Here is a 16786-nt window from a genome sequence, read left to right as displayed (position 1 = left end):
AACAAGCACCAATAGGTTATGATATTTTAGTGAATAACTTAACTAATATATTAAAAATCAATTTTTTGAAACACGCATCGACACCTTTATGGTACTTTAGTGAATAACTATTCAATAAATTAAGTTGATACTTGCTATTTTTCGTAATTCGGACAAATTACATAAAGAAACCACAAAAGTTTTGGAACATATGCACATTTTCACGCCTATATATACACACCCTTTGTATCTATCTCCATCCACACCACTACCAATACCAACACAACCATGGCTTCATTTTCCTTCATCACCTTCATCTCTCTTCTGCTCCTCCCTCTGTCCCACGCCACACTGACCCTCACAGTCGTAAACAACTGCCCATTCCCAGTCTGGCCCGCCATCCAACCCAATGCTGGCCACCCCGTCCTCGAACGCGGCGGATTTGCTCTCAACCCTCGCACTCACCGCTCCTTCCTAGCCCCAGCCACCCACTGGTCCGGTCGTATCTGGGGCCGTACAGGTTGCACCAACCACAACGGTCGCTTCACCTGCGCCACCGGCGACTGTGGTGCCAAACTCGAGTGCAACGGTCTCGGCGGCGCCGCACCCGCCACCCTAGCCCAGTTCAGCCTCCACCACAGCCACACCGACCAGTCTTCTTACGCCGTCAGTCTCGTTGACGGGTTCAATGTCCCGATGACGGTAACGCCGCACGAGGGTAAAGGAGTGTGTCCGGTGGTCGGTTGCAAGGCGGATCTGTTAGCTACGTGTCCGTGGTCGTTGCAGAAACACGCCGATGGGAAAGTGGTGGCGTGTAAGAGTGGCTGTGAGGCGTTCAATACCGACGAGTTTTGTTGCAGAGGTCATTTCAACAACGCGCAGACGTGTAAAGCGTCGAAGTGGTCGGATTTCTTTAAGCACGCGTGTCCGGCCACGTTTGCGTACGCGCATGATAGCCCGTCGCTAACGCATGAGTGTTCGTCGCCACGTGAGCTTAAAGTTATATTCTGTCACTAATAAGTACTAGTTTTTAGTGACGAAAAGTTTAGGGTTTTCGGAATAAAAAGTTGTTTAGTTTCATGTTGTAGTCGTCTGTGTTATGTATCTGGAAATGTAATATTTTATGTTATATTAAATCTTATTTGGTAGTCACATGGGATTCTATGTATATCGAATCTTATTGTGTAGCGTGGTTTTTAATTGGAAGTAGTGCCGTACGATCTTTACGTTACCATTTACAAAATTCAAAATAGTTGTGGTCGGTAAAAGGAAAATTATTTTTGGGTAAAATACATATTTGGTCCTTATGGTTTGTCCAAAGCATCACTTTTGGTTGTAGTATTGTGATATGAATCATATGATCGTGAATTATCTTTATTACACCATATATTGATCTGTTAGGGAGGAGAGAGTCGTTCCCACTGCACCCACTGCCACATTAGTTTTTCTCTTTAATTTTTCTTCATCTTTCCGAACCCACAACACACGAAAATCTTATCTTTTTCAACCCAGTCAATTAAAAAATACTAAACAACTAAGGTACAAGTCTTAAAACATATGGTACAAGAGAAAAGTAGAGAGAGAGGATGAAATAGGTTCGTGAAACCAATTAAACAACCCGTCGAAGAGGGAGTGGTACCAGCGGTAACTCTATTGCTAATTAAGATTTTACCTTGATTATTTTGTATATTTTTTTTAATTGAGTGGGTTGAGAAAGATATGATTTCCGTGTGTTGTGGGTTCGGAAAGATGAAGAAAAATCAAAAAGAAAAGCTGATGTGTCAGTGGGTTCGGTGGGTTCAATGGGAACGATTCCCTCCTCCCTTAGTTAGTTAAGTATGAAATGATCAAATGCGCCTCTTAATAACCACCATTGTCCATCCACCATCATACCACTATCACTATTGCCAATCAGCTAAACAAATTAACAATTAATCTATGAGAAAAACCTCTAATGTACATAACAATAAGAATAACAAAAGGTATCATACTAAAGGGCTTCTAGCCCAGCGGTATTAGGTGGTGTCCTCCATTTTTTAGGTCGAGGGTTCAAGTCTCGTTGTGGACATAGGTGGAATTAAGTGTTAGTTTAGAAGTAAATTATAATATTTGTATTTGCCGGTTCAAAAAAAAAAAAAGTATCCTAGTGGTAATTAGAAATCTTTAACATAAGGTCTTAATCACACTCAATTACAACAAATTAGTTTCCAACAAAAGGTAGAACCTAAGTTGTTTTATGGTACAAACGAGTTTTGAAAGCGCACCATATTCGTATCAAGTGTGTTGTATCGAATAGATGTACCTAAAGCAATCCACAAAGATCTTCGCTCCTGTCTCCAAAAAGAATATTAATGAAGAGAATGAGTATTTGGTTGTGTGAGAGTTTGAAGTCTCCAAAAAGAATATTAATGAAGAGAATGAGTATTTGGTTGTGTGAGAGTTTGAAGTCTCCTAAAAGAATATTAATGAAGAGAATGAGTATTTGGTTGTGTGAGAGTTTGAAGTCTCCTAAAAAATATTAATGAAGTGAATGAGTATTTGGTTGTGTGAGAGTTTGAATTGGACCCGACAAAAGAGTCGAATTTCTTATCATCGTTAAGGGAGGAGGGAGTCGTTCCCATTGAACCCACCAAACCCACTGAACCCACTGCCACATCAGCTTTTCTCTTTGATTTTTCTTTATCTTTCCGAACCCACAACACACGGAAATCATATCTTTCTCAACCCACTCAACCCACTTAATTAAAAATATATACAAAATAATCAAGGTAAAATCTTAATTAGCAATAGAGTTACCGCCGGTACCACTCCCTCTTCGGTGGGTTGTTTAATTGGTTTCATGAACCCACTTCATCCTCTCTCTACTTTCTCTCTCTCATTTTCTCTTGTACCATATGTTTTAAGACTTGTACCTTAGTTGTTTAGTATTTTTTTAATTGAGTGGGTTGAAAAAGATAGGATTTCCGTGTGTTGTGGGTTCGGAAAGATGAAGAAAAATCAAAGAGAAAAGCTGATGTGGCAGTGGGTTCAATGGGAACGACTCCCTCCTCCCTATAAGTTTATGTCCGAATTGAGGATGACTGATGTGGTGGCTGTTGTCGGGATTGAAGTTTCTTATATCTCTAGAAGCCATGGAAGGCATCTCCTAGGCGAGATGTCCAAGTCATCAAAAAAATCTAAGGGTAAATGTACAATAAAATGCTTAAAAATCATATTTTGTTACTCTCTTAAGACAACCATATGTCACATAATATCCACATCAATGTCTTTTTTTAATTAAAAACACGTTTATAAATGATAAACCGCATTATATGAGCGACTTACGTTAAGCAACCTCAAGGCTCACGTGGGAGGTCCATCGCAGTATACTAGCAATATTTTGGTTGTGTCAACATTTGAACTTTGAACAACCTATGTGAAATTATGCTCTCAAGTGTTAGACTCTCATATGAATATATGATATAACATGAGACAAAGTTTTTTTTTTTTCTTTTTTTGAATAATTCTGAAAGACTCTTTGTATAATGAACAAGAACAAAATTAATACTCCCTCCGTCCCAATATTATTGTCCATAGACAAAAAACACACAGATTAAAAAAACATTAATTGCCACTAACTTTATATAATAAAATGACAATTTTGTCCTTACTTTGCATTTAATGTCCAATTAAATGCTTAATTGGTTAAGTAATAATTATGAGGTATTTTGGTAAAAATGTTATTTATTTTTAGAAGTTGACTATTATTTTGGGACAAACCAAAAAAAAAAGATGGACTATAATTTTGAAACGGAGGGAGTATTTTTTTAAAATAAATCTGAAACATCATTCTTAGAAAAACATTTTTGAAACAAAAATGTTTGAATGAGGAAAATGGTTTTGGGTTGCAACAAAATATGTCGTCAATTTAAAACTTTTCAAAAAACAAATATCATTCTCTAAAAAGCCTTTCTCCAATAATTATTATTTCTGTCATTATATTTTGTTTTTTGGGTTACAAATTTCTGTCTCCTAAATATTTTATTAATCTATTTTGATAAAGCGTTCAAAGATATTATTAATGATTCTTAGTCGATAGATATGTAATTATAAAACAATGAAAAAACCAAACAATTGAAGGACACAATAATCGAAAACATTTCCTCCCTAAAGCATGCAGGTTATCTGCCTTTGATTTTGACGTCACACAAGAAAGAAGTAGTCGACGAGATCAGTGACTGCCGTGGTCCTTGCAATAGCGTCTCACGTTTCTCCGGTGGTAATAAAGTAGAAGCATAATATGAAAGAAACTAATCTAATTTTGTAAAAAGTCTACAAAAATGTTTAACAAGTTAATCTTATTTTGAATTTGATAGTTTAGATAAGTTGCAGAATTGGTCCATATAGGAATTTATAACCAATTTTGCTTTTGTTAACTGTTATAGTCCTTAACAGAAATTGACGTTATAAAGAAACAAAAAAGTTTAATTTCGTAAGAGGACTTTACCATTTTGATTCTAACGAGCCGAGAAATAAAGTTTGACTTATTAAAAGAAATATAAATATCCTTGTATTTTTTTCTTCCAACTTATCCTCGTACTAATATATCTTCCAACTTATCCTCGTACTAATATATGATTGTAACACGTGCATACGGTTAATTCTTTCACTTAATTATCTCTTTTTATTTTGATCTTTATCTTGAAATAGAAAAAAAATTAACATTTGATTTCTCTTTAAAAGATTTACCATTTTGAACTTTGATCTCAACTATTTAACTATTTTCATGGAGTTTGGCAATCACGTGGTTCTCCGTGGTGTCTCAGGGAATCTGGAGCCATGCTTACTTTCGTGATTGTCTGTGAAAGAAAATTTCTCTTTACCATTTTCTGCATATCTTTTTCTCTTTCGCTTTTCATCGGCTCTTCAATTTAAAGACACATAGTTCTTTCAAAAATCGAGAAAAGTAAGACTTCAACCCCTCATAAAAATAAATTCCAATATTTTTACTTATAAAGGCATTTGCATGATGATATCTATTCGAATTACTTGTCATTATAAAATATTTTTAGAAAATTTTGATTATCTTATTTTCTTAATGTAATTTAGTTTGTCGGTTGCAAAATTCACATTTTTATCTATAAAGTTATAAAAATGTCATAATTAATTCACACACACTAAACTTCGGTTGCAAAATTCACATTTTGATCAATAAAATTATAATAGTTTCATAATTAATTCCCACGTACTACACTTCGGTATGTGTTCTTTTATATATCTACTAGTTGTTAAACACATTTATTATATAGGTTAACTTAAAAAACATTAAATATAAAAGTCTAAATATTTAAGAATTTTAAATTTATAAGAAAATAAGAAAAAAATAAATTATTAAAATTGAAATGTTTGTTTTATTTTATTTTAAATTTAAATAAATAAACAAAAAAAATTAATAAGCTTTAATTTGAGAATTTTGAAATTAGAAGGTTAGTCCATTAATGAAATTGATATCTATTTATTACTACATTAATTGTAACTATTACATTAAAATATTATATGAAATTTAATTAAAAAAAACCCATAAAATGACATGTGAAAAAAAAATTAATTCAAAATAACCAAAAATTAACATTTATCAAATTAAATGGGAATGTAACATGTGACAAAAAAAACTTTCATTTATTATAATAAATATTTTAAATGAATGTCATTGCAGAGACGATTACTAACTTCGTTCGATACATTCAAGAGGTGAGCAGAAAATGACCTAATTTCGGAGACAATGTCTTTTAATACGGGGTAAACTCTATAATCCATATAATAAATCACATTCCCCTATCACAACACCATCATCAATCATCAAACACAACCTCTCACCGCGATTAACTATCCATTACAACCACCGTGAAAATCCCACAACCAGACCACCATCATCACACAATCTATACATGTTTTTCAAATTCAAAAGAGAAAAGCTCTGATTTCTTTTTTTCCTACGGATAAACACACACAAAAAAAGATCAAGCCACTACAACTGTTTCATGAAGGATAATGGGAGCGTTTTGGTTGTGATCGATCGATAAGCAATATCAAAAGCCAGGATCTCGATTTTGAAAAATTATTGTTTACTTTTAATCATATGACCTTGGAAATTCCGTAGAGATAAGATGGATTCCTTAAGCACTACAAATACAGAACTTTTTGGACCTAATGCGGAAAAACTGAATATATGAGTGTTCTTTTTAACTTAATGCGGAAAGAGCAATGTAAGGATTGTTTGTCCCCCCCCCCCCCCCCCCTCCTCGTTAAGTCCTTAAATGTAAAGTGGTTGAACAAATAATGAGGTATGTCTAAATAAAATGTTCTATACATAATGTATGTTTCTTTTCTAGACTTAAGAAGCTATCTAAGACTAAATGACCATTTTACCATTGCATTACAAAAAATAAATTTGATAAGATATAACCAATTGAAGCATCAGAGGAGTTTAGAGGGAAAAAAGAAAGACAAATCGGTAAAAAGTTAGCTAGTTTTCTTGCTTAACCCATAGTCTTTCTATCTATTAAAAAAGAAAAAAAAAACTTTATGCAGAAAGCTAGAAAAGAGGCTTTTATGAACGATGAATCATCCTCAATAAAGTGTGGTAATCACCATGAAAAAACGGAAGCAAATCTTTCTCAATCAAGACTTGTCATAATGCATTAACGACCTTCTCTTCCTCCTCATCTCGAACACCATCAATTAAAAATGTGCGCAGATTGGCAATTAGAAGCGCACCATTTTTTAGGGAGTTTGACAACCTTATTAAAGCAACCAAAGCCTTTTTCTTTAAAGATCGAACCCTAATCCTTCTCTTATCTTCCTCAAATTTCACCAAATCATATCTTACCGCTTCAACATAATCAAATTATAAATCCTTGTTCTTTTAGGTCAAAATTCAAATTCATCCAGAATTTAACAAAATCGAGAATGGATCACGTGGCATTATAAATAAGGAATGAATAGTTGAACTCTAGAAAAGCTCAACATGAATCGCAAAATACTTAAATCCTCAAGAATTCTTACAGTCAAGTATGAGGTTTTAATGAGTAGATATCTCCAGAGATTTTCACACTGAACAAACAATTCAACAAATTGAAATCGTTGAAAATGTCGAAACCTCGACACAATCATGATATCGAAGATTATGTCACAGGGGTGGGGGGAAGTGGATTGAATCCGTCGAAAAATAACAGGTAATAAAGAAACCAATAATCATGATATCGAAGATTATGCTTGATGTCTTCGTGATTATTGCATGTGTTTGTTTATATGTTTCGGACTTCGGTTCGATGTCGGGGCAAGCCCGAGGAATGTTTAGTTATATGTTATGTGTTCTATGTTTCGGAATTCGTTCCGATGTCAGGGCAAGTCCGAGGAAGGATTTAGCTTATATGTTTATGTTATGTGTTCATGTTATATGTTTGTGATATGTTATACGTATACCGGACTTCGGTCCGATGCCGGGCGGGGCCCGATGCCGGATTCGTCTGATGTCGGGTGGGGCCCGATGTAGTAGGCAAGACCCAATGTATGCTATTATGTGATTATGTGTATGATATGTGGTAGTTTAAGGAGACTCATGATATTGCCATATTTATACATAATTTTAGGCAATATTGATCTACATTTTATTTAATATTTTGGTTATTTGCATAGAATTATGGTACTTATAAGGATAAAATGTTATTTGCAGCCAAAATAAAGCATTTTAGAAGAAAGGGACCAGAAGTGACAATGCTTGGAACTTTGGGGGACTTGAAGAAAAGAAGAACGAAAAAAAAACACCCAAAAGACGTACTCACGACGTGAACAGTTGATGGTTCACGACGTGAGTCAAGAGAGATAGAAGATAAACATTCGGGTGAATGAATCCTTGCAGATCACGATTACCTTGAAACGACCCAAAAATACGACCCGAAAATTTCATTTTTAATATAACCAAAAATCATAAATCTGAGTATCATATAATAAAACCATACACTATGTATCTCAAACCATACTCAAACACTGTGAGAAAACTGAGTCACGATTGTATCAAAACATATCTAAGAAAACTGTATCAACTCCCAAGACAAAAACTGAAGCTGTGGTGTATGCGATGCCATCATCCCGAGCTCTTCCCTTTGCTTGCGGAAGTACCTGAAACCAAAACTGAAACTGTAAGCACGAAGCTTAGCGAGCTCCCCCAAACTACCACATACCATGCAATTGTTGGATTAATGTCTAAGTCCATAACTATAATTGGTAAGACTTGACCCGACCCGGCATGGTCCATTTGGGTTGCATACCATCATGCACTTGGATGAGAGAAATAAGACACTTATGGTTATTAATATATTATAAGTTCTAGTATATTAATATTAAGAATAATGAGATTATTTAATTAGTATTGATCAAGAATTAATCTAGGATTAATTAAGTGATCAAAAGAAGACTAATTAAATATATGGGTTGATTGTGTAAATCATCCATACTTGTATAGTGGGCTAATGCTCCATGGATAATCAAGTTGGGCAAAAACCCATAGAATGGTCCATGGATGCTCCATGGTGTATTTGTACCCATGGATCCAAGGAAATGGAAAGTCATGACAATTAGGGTTTACCCTAATTGTAACACTATATAAAGATCTTATTCTTGACAAAATCGGCCACTAGAGATAGTGAAGAAAGGGCTAGCCGATTTTGAAGAGTGTAGAATTCTCTCAAGTCATTCCAAGTGTTTTGATGATTGTGATTCCATTTGAGGTGTCACACTTGGGGCACTAGGCACTCAAGCTTCATGAAGACATTCTACACCAAAGAGGTATGTATTCTATCTTGCTATAGTCATTATTTTGTATGCTAGATTAGGATAATACCTTGGAAGTTCTTATTTGCATGTATAATAGAGAAAACATAGATCCAAGGTATTTAGGGTTGCATGTACACTTAGGAGTGTTAGAATGCTCAAAACCCAACAGTGGTATCAGAGCCACGGGTTGTTTTCTGTTATATTGATGCAAATATTTTATTTTCAAAGTTGAAAAAAAAAACCATGAAGTTTGTCAAATTTTAAGATAATTACTTGTTCTTGTGAAAAACTAATTATTTGTAAAATTTGAATAATTTGCTTTATGAGATGAATTAGGTCAAATTTAATAAAAGATAAAATAATATGATTATTTTATTAGTTTTAAAAGTTTGATCTAAAGAGTTTTATTTTTTGAAACCTCCATAAGTTATGGATATGAAAAGGTTTTAAAAAAAATTGATTCAAAGTTTTTTTGGAGTTACAAAAGTTGGTGTTAATCCAAATTAATCTAAGAATTGATTCTAAAATGTGTTTTTGTAACTTGTCCTCAAGTTATATGAAAAGTCACATTTAAGAATCATAAAACTCATAAAAATTGGCAAAGGTTACAAAAATGAAGAGTCTAGTTCTAATTAAATGGTTTTATGACTCCATAACTTGTCCCCAAGTTATGGAGGACCAAGAGTCTCTTCATTTAATAAAATAAAATAAAATTAAAAAAGGTGTAACCTTAATTAATTCCATAAGTTATAAAATAAAGAAAAGTTAATTCTTTTATTAGTTTAAAGTCTTCCATAACTTGTCCTCAAGTTATGGAACTTGAAGAGTTTTTGGATTAAAACTACTTTAAACACATAAGTTATGGAATTAATTAGTTTTGAATAGTTTCAAAACTTGCCCTCAAGTTTTGGAATTTGTAAAGTTTTCTCTTATGAATACTTTAATTCCAAGTTAGCCCTTAGAATTTTAAAAGTTAAAATTCAACCCTTATACTTTATAATATTATAAGTTAATAATATATATATGTATAAGAGTAAAGTCAGTCTTACCGCTAGTACGCCTCATTCACGAAGCCGGTCTATGAGGTGGGTATAAGGTTGTTGCCTATAAAATGGCAACTTAATGGGTGTCCACTCTCACCCACCGCTTGCTTGACTGGTGGAGGGTCGTTAGCCGAACGGGTTTGACAGGACTAGAATTCTCCCTTCATTAAAAGTATTAATGATAATACTAAGTAACTAAACTCTTAATAATACCCAATCTTAGTTACTTAGGAAAAATGTGAATAAGGTGCTAATCCATGAAATTACACTTTGCACTTTGTTTAAGTCGTTAGTGGAGCGTGTGTGGTTAACCGGCACACTAACTTGGACTTAACAAGGTAGGTAAAGGGTGACTTAATATTTATCATAGTATCGATGGAGCGTGTGTGGTTAACCGGCACATCGATTGAGGGGTAATTTATTAAGGGTACCAAGTGATTTGCATGGTTACTTCACACCTTGTTTTGTGATCCTCGGCATCCCAGTCACAAAACCTGAAGGGCACACTCGAGATTGAAACATGCCTTTGAAAAGTTCAATGAATCTCAAAGATCTAGGAGTTTCAAAACCAATTAAAACCTAATAATTCATTTCGTTTATCTTGGTGGAAATTGGTGAATCGTCATTCACCTACCTTCAAATATTTTATAGCTTGGATTACGGCATACCTCTTCTAAGTTATAAAATAGTTTGTTGGGTCCTAGCCTTAATATTTCATATTGGGTGTCATATTAAGGACTTTAAATCAACTATCTTGAATATCTCCCAAAAGATGTCTGTAATAGACACCTATGATCTTCCCAAATCTAGTGAAACAAGGTTTCCTAAATGAAGATGATGTCCTTTGGAAATCATACTTCTTTCACCTCCTCCAATTATTCTCCCCAACCCACAAGTTCTTGAAAAGTTTAAGGTCACTCAAGCCCTATTGACAAGGCAAGGTCTAGGTGTGAACACATCTTGGAGATGTAGTCACATATTGACAAGCCGGGAGAGTTGGGTGTCAAAGTCTTGAGAAAGTTGGTGGTTCAATCACTTTCTAAGTCACATAGTGAGTTCCTTTGGGACACCTATGAAACAGACTATGACAAGACCCTTAATGATCTTATCTATTTGCTAAGATCAACTTCCTAAAACTTTATGGACATTGACAATGATGACATTGGATATCCAGTAAAGCATTCTCTTCCCAATGGAAAGGGATCGACCATAGTCAACTCGGTTGACCAAATGGTAAAGAGAAAAGCTAAGTCTGTGATAGTCTCGTGTACCATTATCAAAGGGTCCATACATTTATATTGCCAAGGGAAGGGGCATTGGTTGCGAAGCTGCCAAATTTACCTAAGGATGTTAAAGTCAATAAGTTTGACTCTACTTCAGGTAAAGACCACTATCTAACTCTGTTAAGTTTCTATTATGAGATTCCTGATACATGATGTGACTGGGTCACATGGTGATGTTTTAAGAATCAAAGAAAAGTGAAGAAACTTAAAGAAAGAATATGCTGAATCTGATGGCGTAGATGGATTTCTATCGCATAGTTTGAAGATCGGATTCTTGAGCAACTTCTTAGGAGTTAGGAGATATTGCTTAGGAATAGATAACAACAAGTTTTCATATGGATTGTAAGGATAAGTTTTTCCGCAAAGTTTTAAAATAAAAGAAAAATTTTTGATTTTATTTATTTTAAAATATCCTTACAATGGCTTTTGAGGAAAAATTGTTGCTTATATGATTCCATTAAGAGCAAGAGTGGAAATATGAAATTGATTCTTTCATTTGTGGTAATGTCTAGATTTACCAAATAAGGAAAGATTCTCATCACCCAAGTTTCAATTGGACCGGAACTTGGAATCATGCAAGTTGTATAGCATGATGAATGAGAACTTTCAAGTTTTGGAAAATTAAGACTAATTACTTGTTCACATGGATGTGTGAGTCAAGTAAAGGACTAAGGGATCGAGTACACATTCTTGTGCACTGGTCAAGTCCACCACAAAAAGATTGATAAAACTATTCTTCATAGTTTACTAAAGCACAGTAAATATGATTATACTTACAAGCTTAAGTGTAATTCTGAGACATTGGAAAAAGGTTCCAATGTATGGCAGAGCGAATAAGAAGAATCAATTTAGGCAGAAGGATAAAAGTTTCTCAAATCTGAAGAGATGGGAGAGTACTTTAGTATCAGCTTTTGTGATCATCTTAATGATTAAGAAACCATAGCACAATTAGTTCTCTAAGGAAATCTTAGTGCATTCTTATGACTAAGAAGAGGGATCTTGAATTGTTGAAATGGTTAAATCAAGAAGATGAGTCATACTTCGTTCCAATACAAGTCTTAGAGTCATACTCCAAGATTGTCATTTGAGTGACATGTCTTAAAGAAGGTTTAAAACACTTGTCAAATGTAAGAGTAAAAGTTTTCTACTCTTGTACATTTGAAATTGGTAAGTTGTGATGTTTTGGATAAAACAAAGACCAACTTAGGCCAATTGGGTAAAGTGTTTTTCTTGATTAGAATCTGCATTATCTCTTGGATGTTTGACAAGGGAGTCTTATATGTCAAGAGGACAGTGGGAGTCTTAAAGGTCTTGAAAATCTCAAGAAATAATCAAGAATAAAACCTGAAGTTCTTCACTAGCACACGACTTGAGGTTTATAACCTATCGTGTTGACATATCTGTGCCCATTCCAGTTAAAGTTGGCTTTGCATATGAGTTCTTAGAGTTCTCAGTTTGTTGCATAACAACTTGGAAGCAATGGCAGGCCCTTGAGCTGCCAGGTGGCAAGAAGTTAAGATTGAGTTCAATCCATATGGTTTTGGATTTGTCATTATCTTTGTCTTGTGATTATGGTTTGACAAATTCATATGGGTAGGAACTCATACACCATATAAATCTAAGTGTCATAAGGTTTCTCTCCGATTCATGAAAATGATGGTGAGGAAACGCTTTCACTAAGTAGATTTTACGAAGATATCAATTGTGTTATTTGCATTTTCAAAAGTCGTTAGTGGAGCGCGTGTGGTTAACCGGCACACTAACATGGACTTGTGAGAAATGGCAAATGCCTAAGCAATTGAGACCATGATTACGGTATCCCTTTTCATGGTTCTTGAAATTGCTTAGACACACAGGTGAGCTATCTACGGAAAGGGTGTATGAATCTAAATTTCAGACTGTCCAGCTGATTTCTGAGTACATGTCAAAGCTAGTGGGAGCATAAGTGTTATGCTAATAATCATCATGTTAGTGGGAGCATGATAATTATGATAAGTATTGCAAGTTAGCAATGTTAATTATAGAAAACAAAAGTTTCAATTGGGAAAAAGTTGTTTTGCTATAATTAAGGGAGAGGAAATTATGCTTCATCTCAAATCTATAAGCTTAGATCGTGAGGTTTTAATCATTTAGTCAAGGATATATATGAATTTCATGTTGGAATGGCTCAACATAAGGAAATTCTATATATGGGTCCATTATTTGCGTTCTAAAATTCGATTATGATTACGGCATCCCTTTTCATAATCTGAATTATGAGAACTTGGCAAATTGAAATGGAAATGTTATAGCAAAAGACTGGTTTAGTCTTTATGTGAGACATCATGAATCGTGTCCCATATGCTTCGGATATAGGATCGATTACATGTGCTATAATCATCCGTTCTAAAATTTTCCAAATGCCTGGGGCATTAAGAAGGGAAAAGGTTTAGAACTGGATATGACTAAAAGGATTAAACAATTGTCGAGGACAATCTAAGGTTTACCAAAGATTGGTTACTCAAGGACAATTGGAAGTATAGTGATAATTCTGGAAGGACCATGTTGACATAATCTGTAAGGAGGCAACTCTTGTTCAGAAGTGATAGTCAAAATGGAATCTGGAAATGTTTCAAAGTTAGAATTTTTCAATCTGTGTAAGATTAAGGAAACTTAATGCAAGAAGGATATTTCCAAGGAACTGATCTCCTTTGGAATGCTCTGTAATGTTTGTTGTCAAGTCTTTATGACTTTGTGCATAATCATTACAAGAGGATCAATGCATATAAGTTTAGAATCTGACAGATTCCAGTAAATGGCATGAATTTGGAATTCTTGCATTTGCAGTAAGGATTTGGGAGTGTGAAAAGAGAATCATTGAAGTTATGTTCAATGGATCTAGTTCACAAAGTAAAGATCATAGACAAACATAGTATGCATACTTGGTGTATGGCATGACTAGTGTTTAGAAAACATAGTGTACATGCTTGGAGCATGGGACAACTATTGTTTTAAATTCAAGAATAAAGTTGATAGCTGAAACAGTATACAATGGATAATGTGTAATCATATGGTGATAAATAAAAGGTGTTTTATTTATATTCATAAGTTCTGAGACCATATTGGATTCAATTATTATTGTGTTTCACTTTGCATGTTTTGACTTCCCGAATAAACTGGGTTATTCTTCCGGAATGACTAAGTTATTCAAACCATCCACAGTCGGTCATATGTTGGAAGTAGATATGAATTAAGACTGTCATGATGGGTTGTAGAGGTCTAAGGTGTTGGACAAGGCTACAACAATCATGAGTGCTCATAAGTTCTGAGTATTGGATTCAACCCGTGCTCATTGGAATCACTTCATGGATTTTATCACGAGTGATCATGAGACGATAATATCTTATATTCTTCAAACCTAGAGATATGAGTTGTTACTATGAGTTGATAGTACATTGATTGCACGAAAACGCATTTGGTAACTCGGTGCTATAAAACGTGCCTTTGTGTATGATTCAACAAGTAGTAGAACAAGCCATATGAGTCGAAGTTTATCCATTCCTTTTACCTTCGGGATAAAAGCGATATCTGTGGGCCCCTCGATGATTTGATGATGACAAATGGAAGTGCTCGGCCGGGCCAGGACTGATTTGATTTGTTCAATTAGTCAGTCGTCATAAATCGGAAATCGGGAAACAACAAATGGACAGAGAGAATGATTATAATCCATGTCTCAGTCCATATGATATCTAGAATGGAGGAATATATGATCCCTTATCTAATGGACAAGTCACTGACAAAGGTCAGAGTTCATCTACAAGGTCAGAGTTCGACAGAAGCTTTTGAGAGCTACGATTGCCAGTTGGTTCCTGAAGTCATACGCAATAATAGTTTTAGACTTATCCAAGTGGGAGACTGTTGGATTAATGTCTAAGTCCATAACTATAATTGGTAAGACTTGACCCGACCCGGCATGGTCCATTTGGGTTGCATACCATCATGCACTTGGATGAGAGAAATAAGACACTTATGGTTATTAATATATTATAAGTTCTAGTATATTAATAATAAGAATAATGAGATTATTTAATTAGTATTGATCAAGAATTAATCTAGGATTAATTAAGTGATCAAAAGAAGACTAATTAAATATATGGGTTGATTGTGTAAATCATCCATACTTGTATAGTGGGCTAATGCTCCATGGATAATCAAGTTGGGCTAAAACCCATAGGATGGTCCATGGATGCTCCATGGTGTATTTGTACCCATGGATCCAAGGAAATGGAAAGTCATGACAATTAGGGTTTACCCTAATTGTAACACTATATAAAGATCTTATTCTTGACAAAATCGGCCACTAGAGATAGTGAAGAAAGGGCTAGCCGATTTTGAAGAGTGTAGAATTCTCTCAAGTCATTCCAAGTGTTTTGATGATTGTGATTCCATTTGAGGTGTCACACTTGGGGCACTAGGCACTCAAGCTTCATGAAGACATTCTACACCAAAGAGGTATGTATTCTATCTTGCTATAGTCATTATTTTGTATGCTAGATTAGGATAATACCTTGGAAGTTCTTATTTGCATGTATAATAGAGAAAACATAGATCCAAGGTATTTAGGGTTGCATGTACACCTAGGAGTGTTAGAATGCTCAAAACCCAACAGCAATAACATATAAAGCACATACTGGGGCCTTGCCCCCTCCATCAGACCGAAGTCCGAAGCTGACTGACTGGGACCCCGTCCCCTACATCGGACCGAAGTCCGAAGCTGACTGTCTGGGACCTTGTCCCCTCCATCGGACCGAAGTCCGAAGCTAACTGACTGGGACCTTGTCCCCTACATCGGACCGAAGTCCGAAGCTAACTGACTGGGACCTTGTCCCCTCCATCGGACCGAAGTCCGAAGCTAACTGGCTGGGACCTTGTCCCCTCCATCGGACCGAAGTCCGAAGCTAACTGAACACAACATATCATAACATATCAACTGGAATAAACTCACATATACTACATACTGCATCGGGCTGTTGCCCGGAACACATAACACATAAATCCTGTCTGAGCCACGAAGGCATCAAGCATACTAACTACTGCATCGGACCGAAGTCCGAAAACTATTGCTAACTGAATGGGCCGGCATTGTGGCCTTAGACCCGTTCCTACTGGAAGGAAACTCACCTCGTGAACTGGCTGCTGTGTGTATGGCTCTGGAAGCTAACTGCTGCTGCTCCGGTATCTCCCCGGCTACAAATCCATAACACACTCAATCAAATACTAATCACTGCACTGAGGTAAAATGACTATTTTACCCTTGGTCAAAGTCAACTCTCCTGATCAAATTCAACTCTCCTGGTCAAAGTCAACCCACAGTTGACCTGACTCGCCGAGTTGGGCCGCCAACTCGCCGAGTCCATATTCTCACTTGTCACCCTATTCGCTGCTACTCGTCGAGTATGGCATCAACTCGACGAGTCCCCCCTCAAACCTAAAACTCAGGCTATCTGCATCCGACTCGCCGAGTCGTATGAACAACTCGACGAGTTGTTCTTCGAGCTAAGAAGATTGCCTTGGACTCGCCGAGTTGTATGAACAACTCGTCGAGTCCTTCCATTACTGAGTCTGACCTCCAACTCGCTGAGTCCACTCTACCACTCACTGATCCCACTCGGCATCACTCAAAAAGGG

General features: G+C 35.6%; 1 protein-coding gene across 1 annotated transcript; it reads left to right on the top strand.

The window, feature by feature from the left end:
• Positions 1 to 200: 200 nt before the first annotated feature.
• On the top strand, positions 201 to 1131 carry LOC111902197 (osmotin-like protein). The gene has a single exon (XM_023898052.3). It carries the CDS (start codon positions 268 to 270, stop codon positions 994 to 996), a length of 729 nt encoding a protein of 242 aa, XP_023753820.2. The 5' UTR covers positions 201 to 267; the 3' UTR covers positions 997 to 1131.
• The last annotated feature ends 15655 nt before the right edge of the window (positions 1132 to 16786 follow it).

The sequence above is a fragment of the Lactuca sativa genome, chromosome 9, assembly GCF_002870075.4.
Source record: "Lactuca sativa cultivar Salinas chromosome 9, Lsat_Salinas_v11, whole genome shotgun sequence".
Classification (NCBI taxonomy): Eukaryota; Viridiplantae; Streptophyta; class Magnoliopsida; order Asterales; family Asteraceae; genus Lactuca; species Lactuca sativa.
This window is presented reverse-complemented; position numbering and strand designations above follow the sequence as displayed.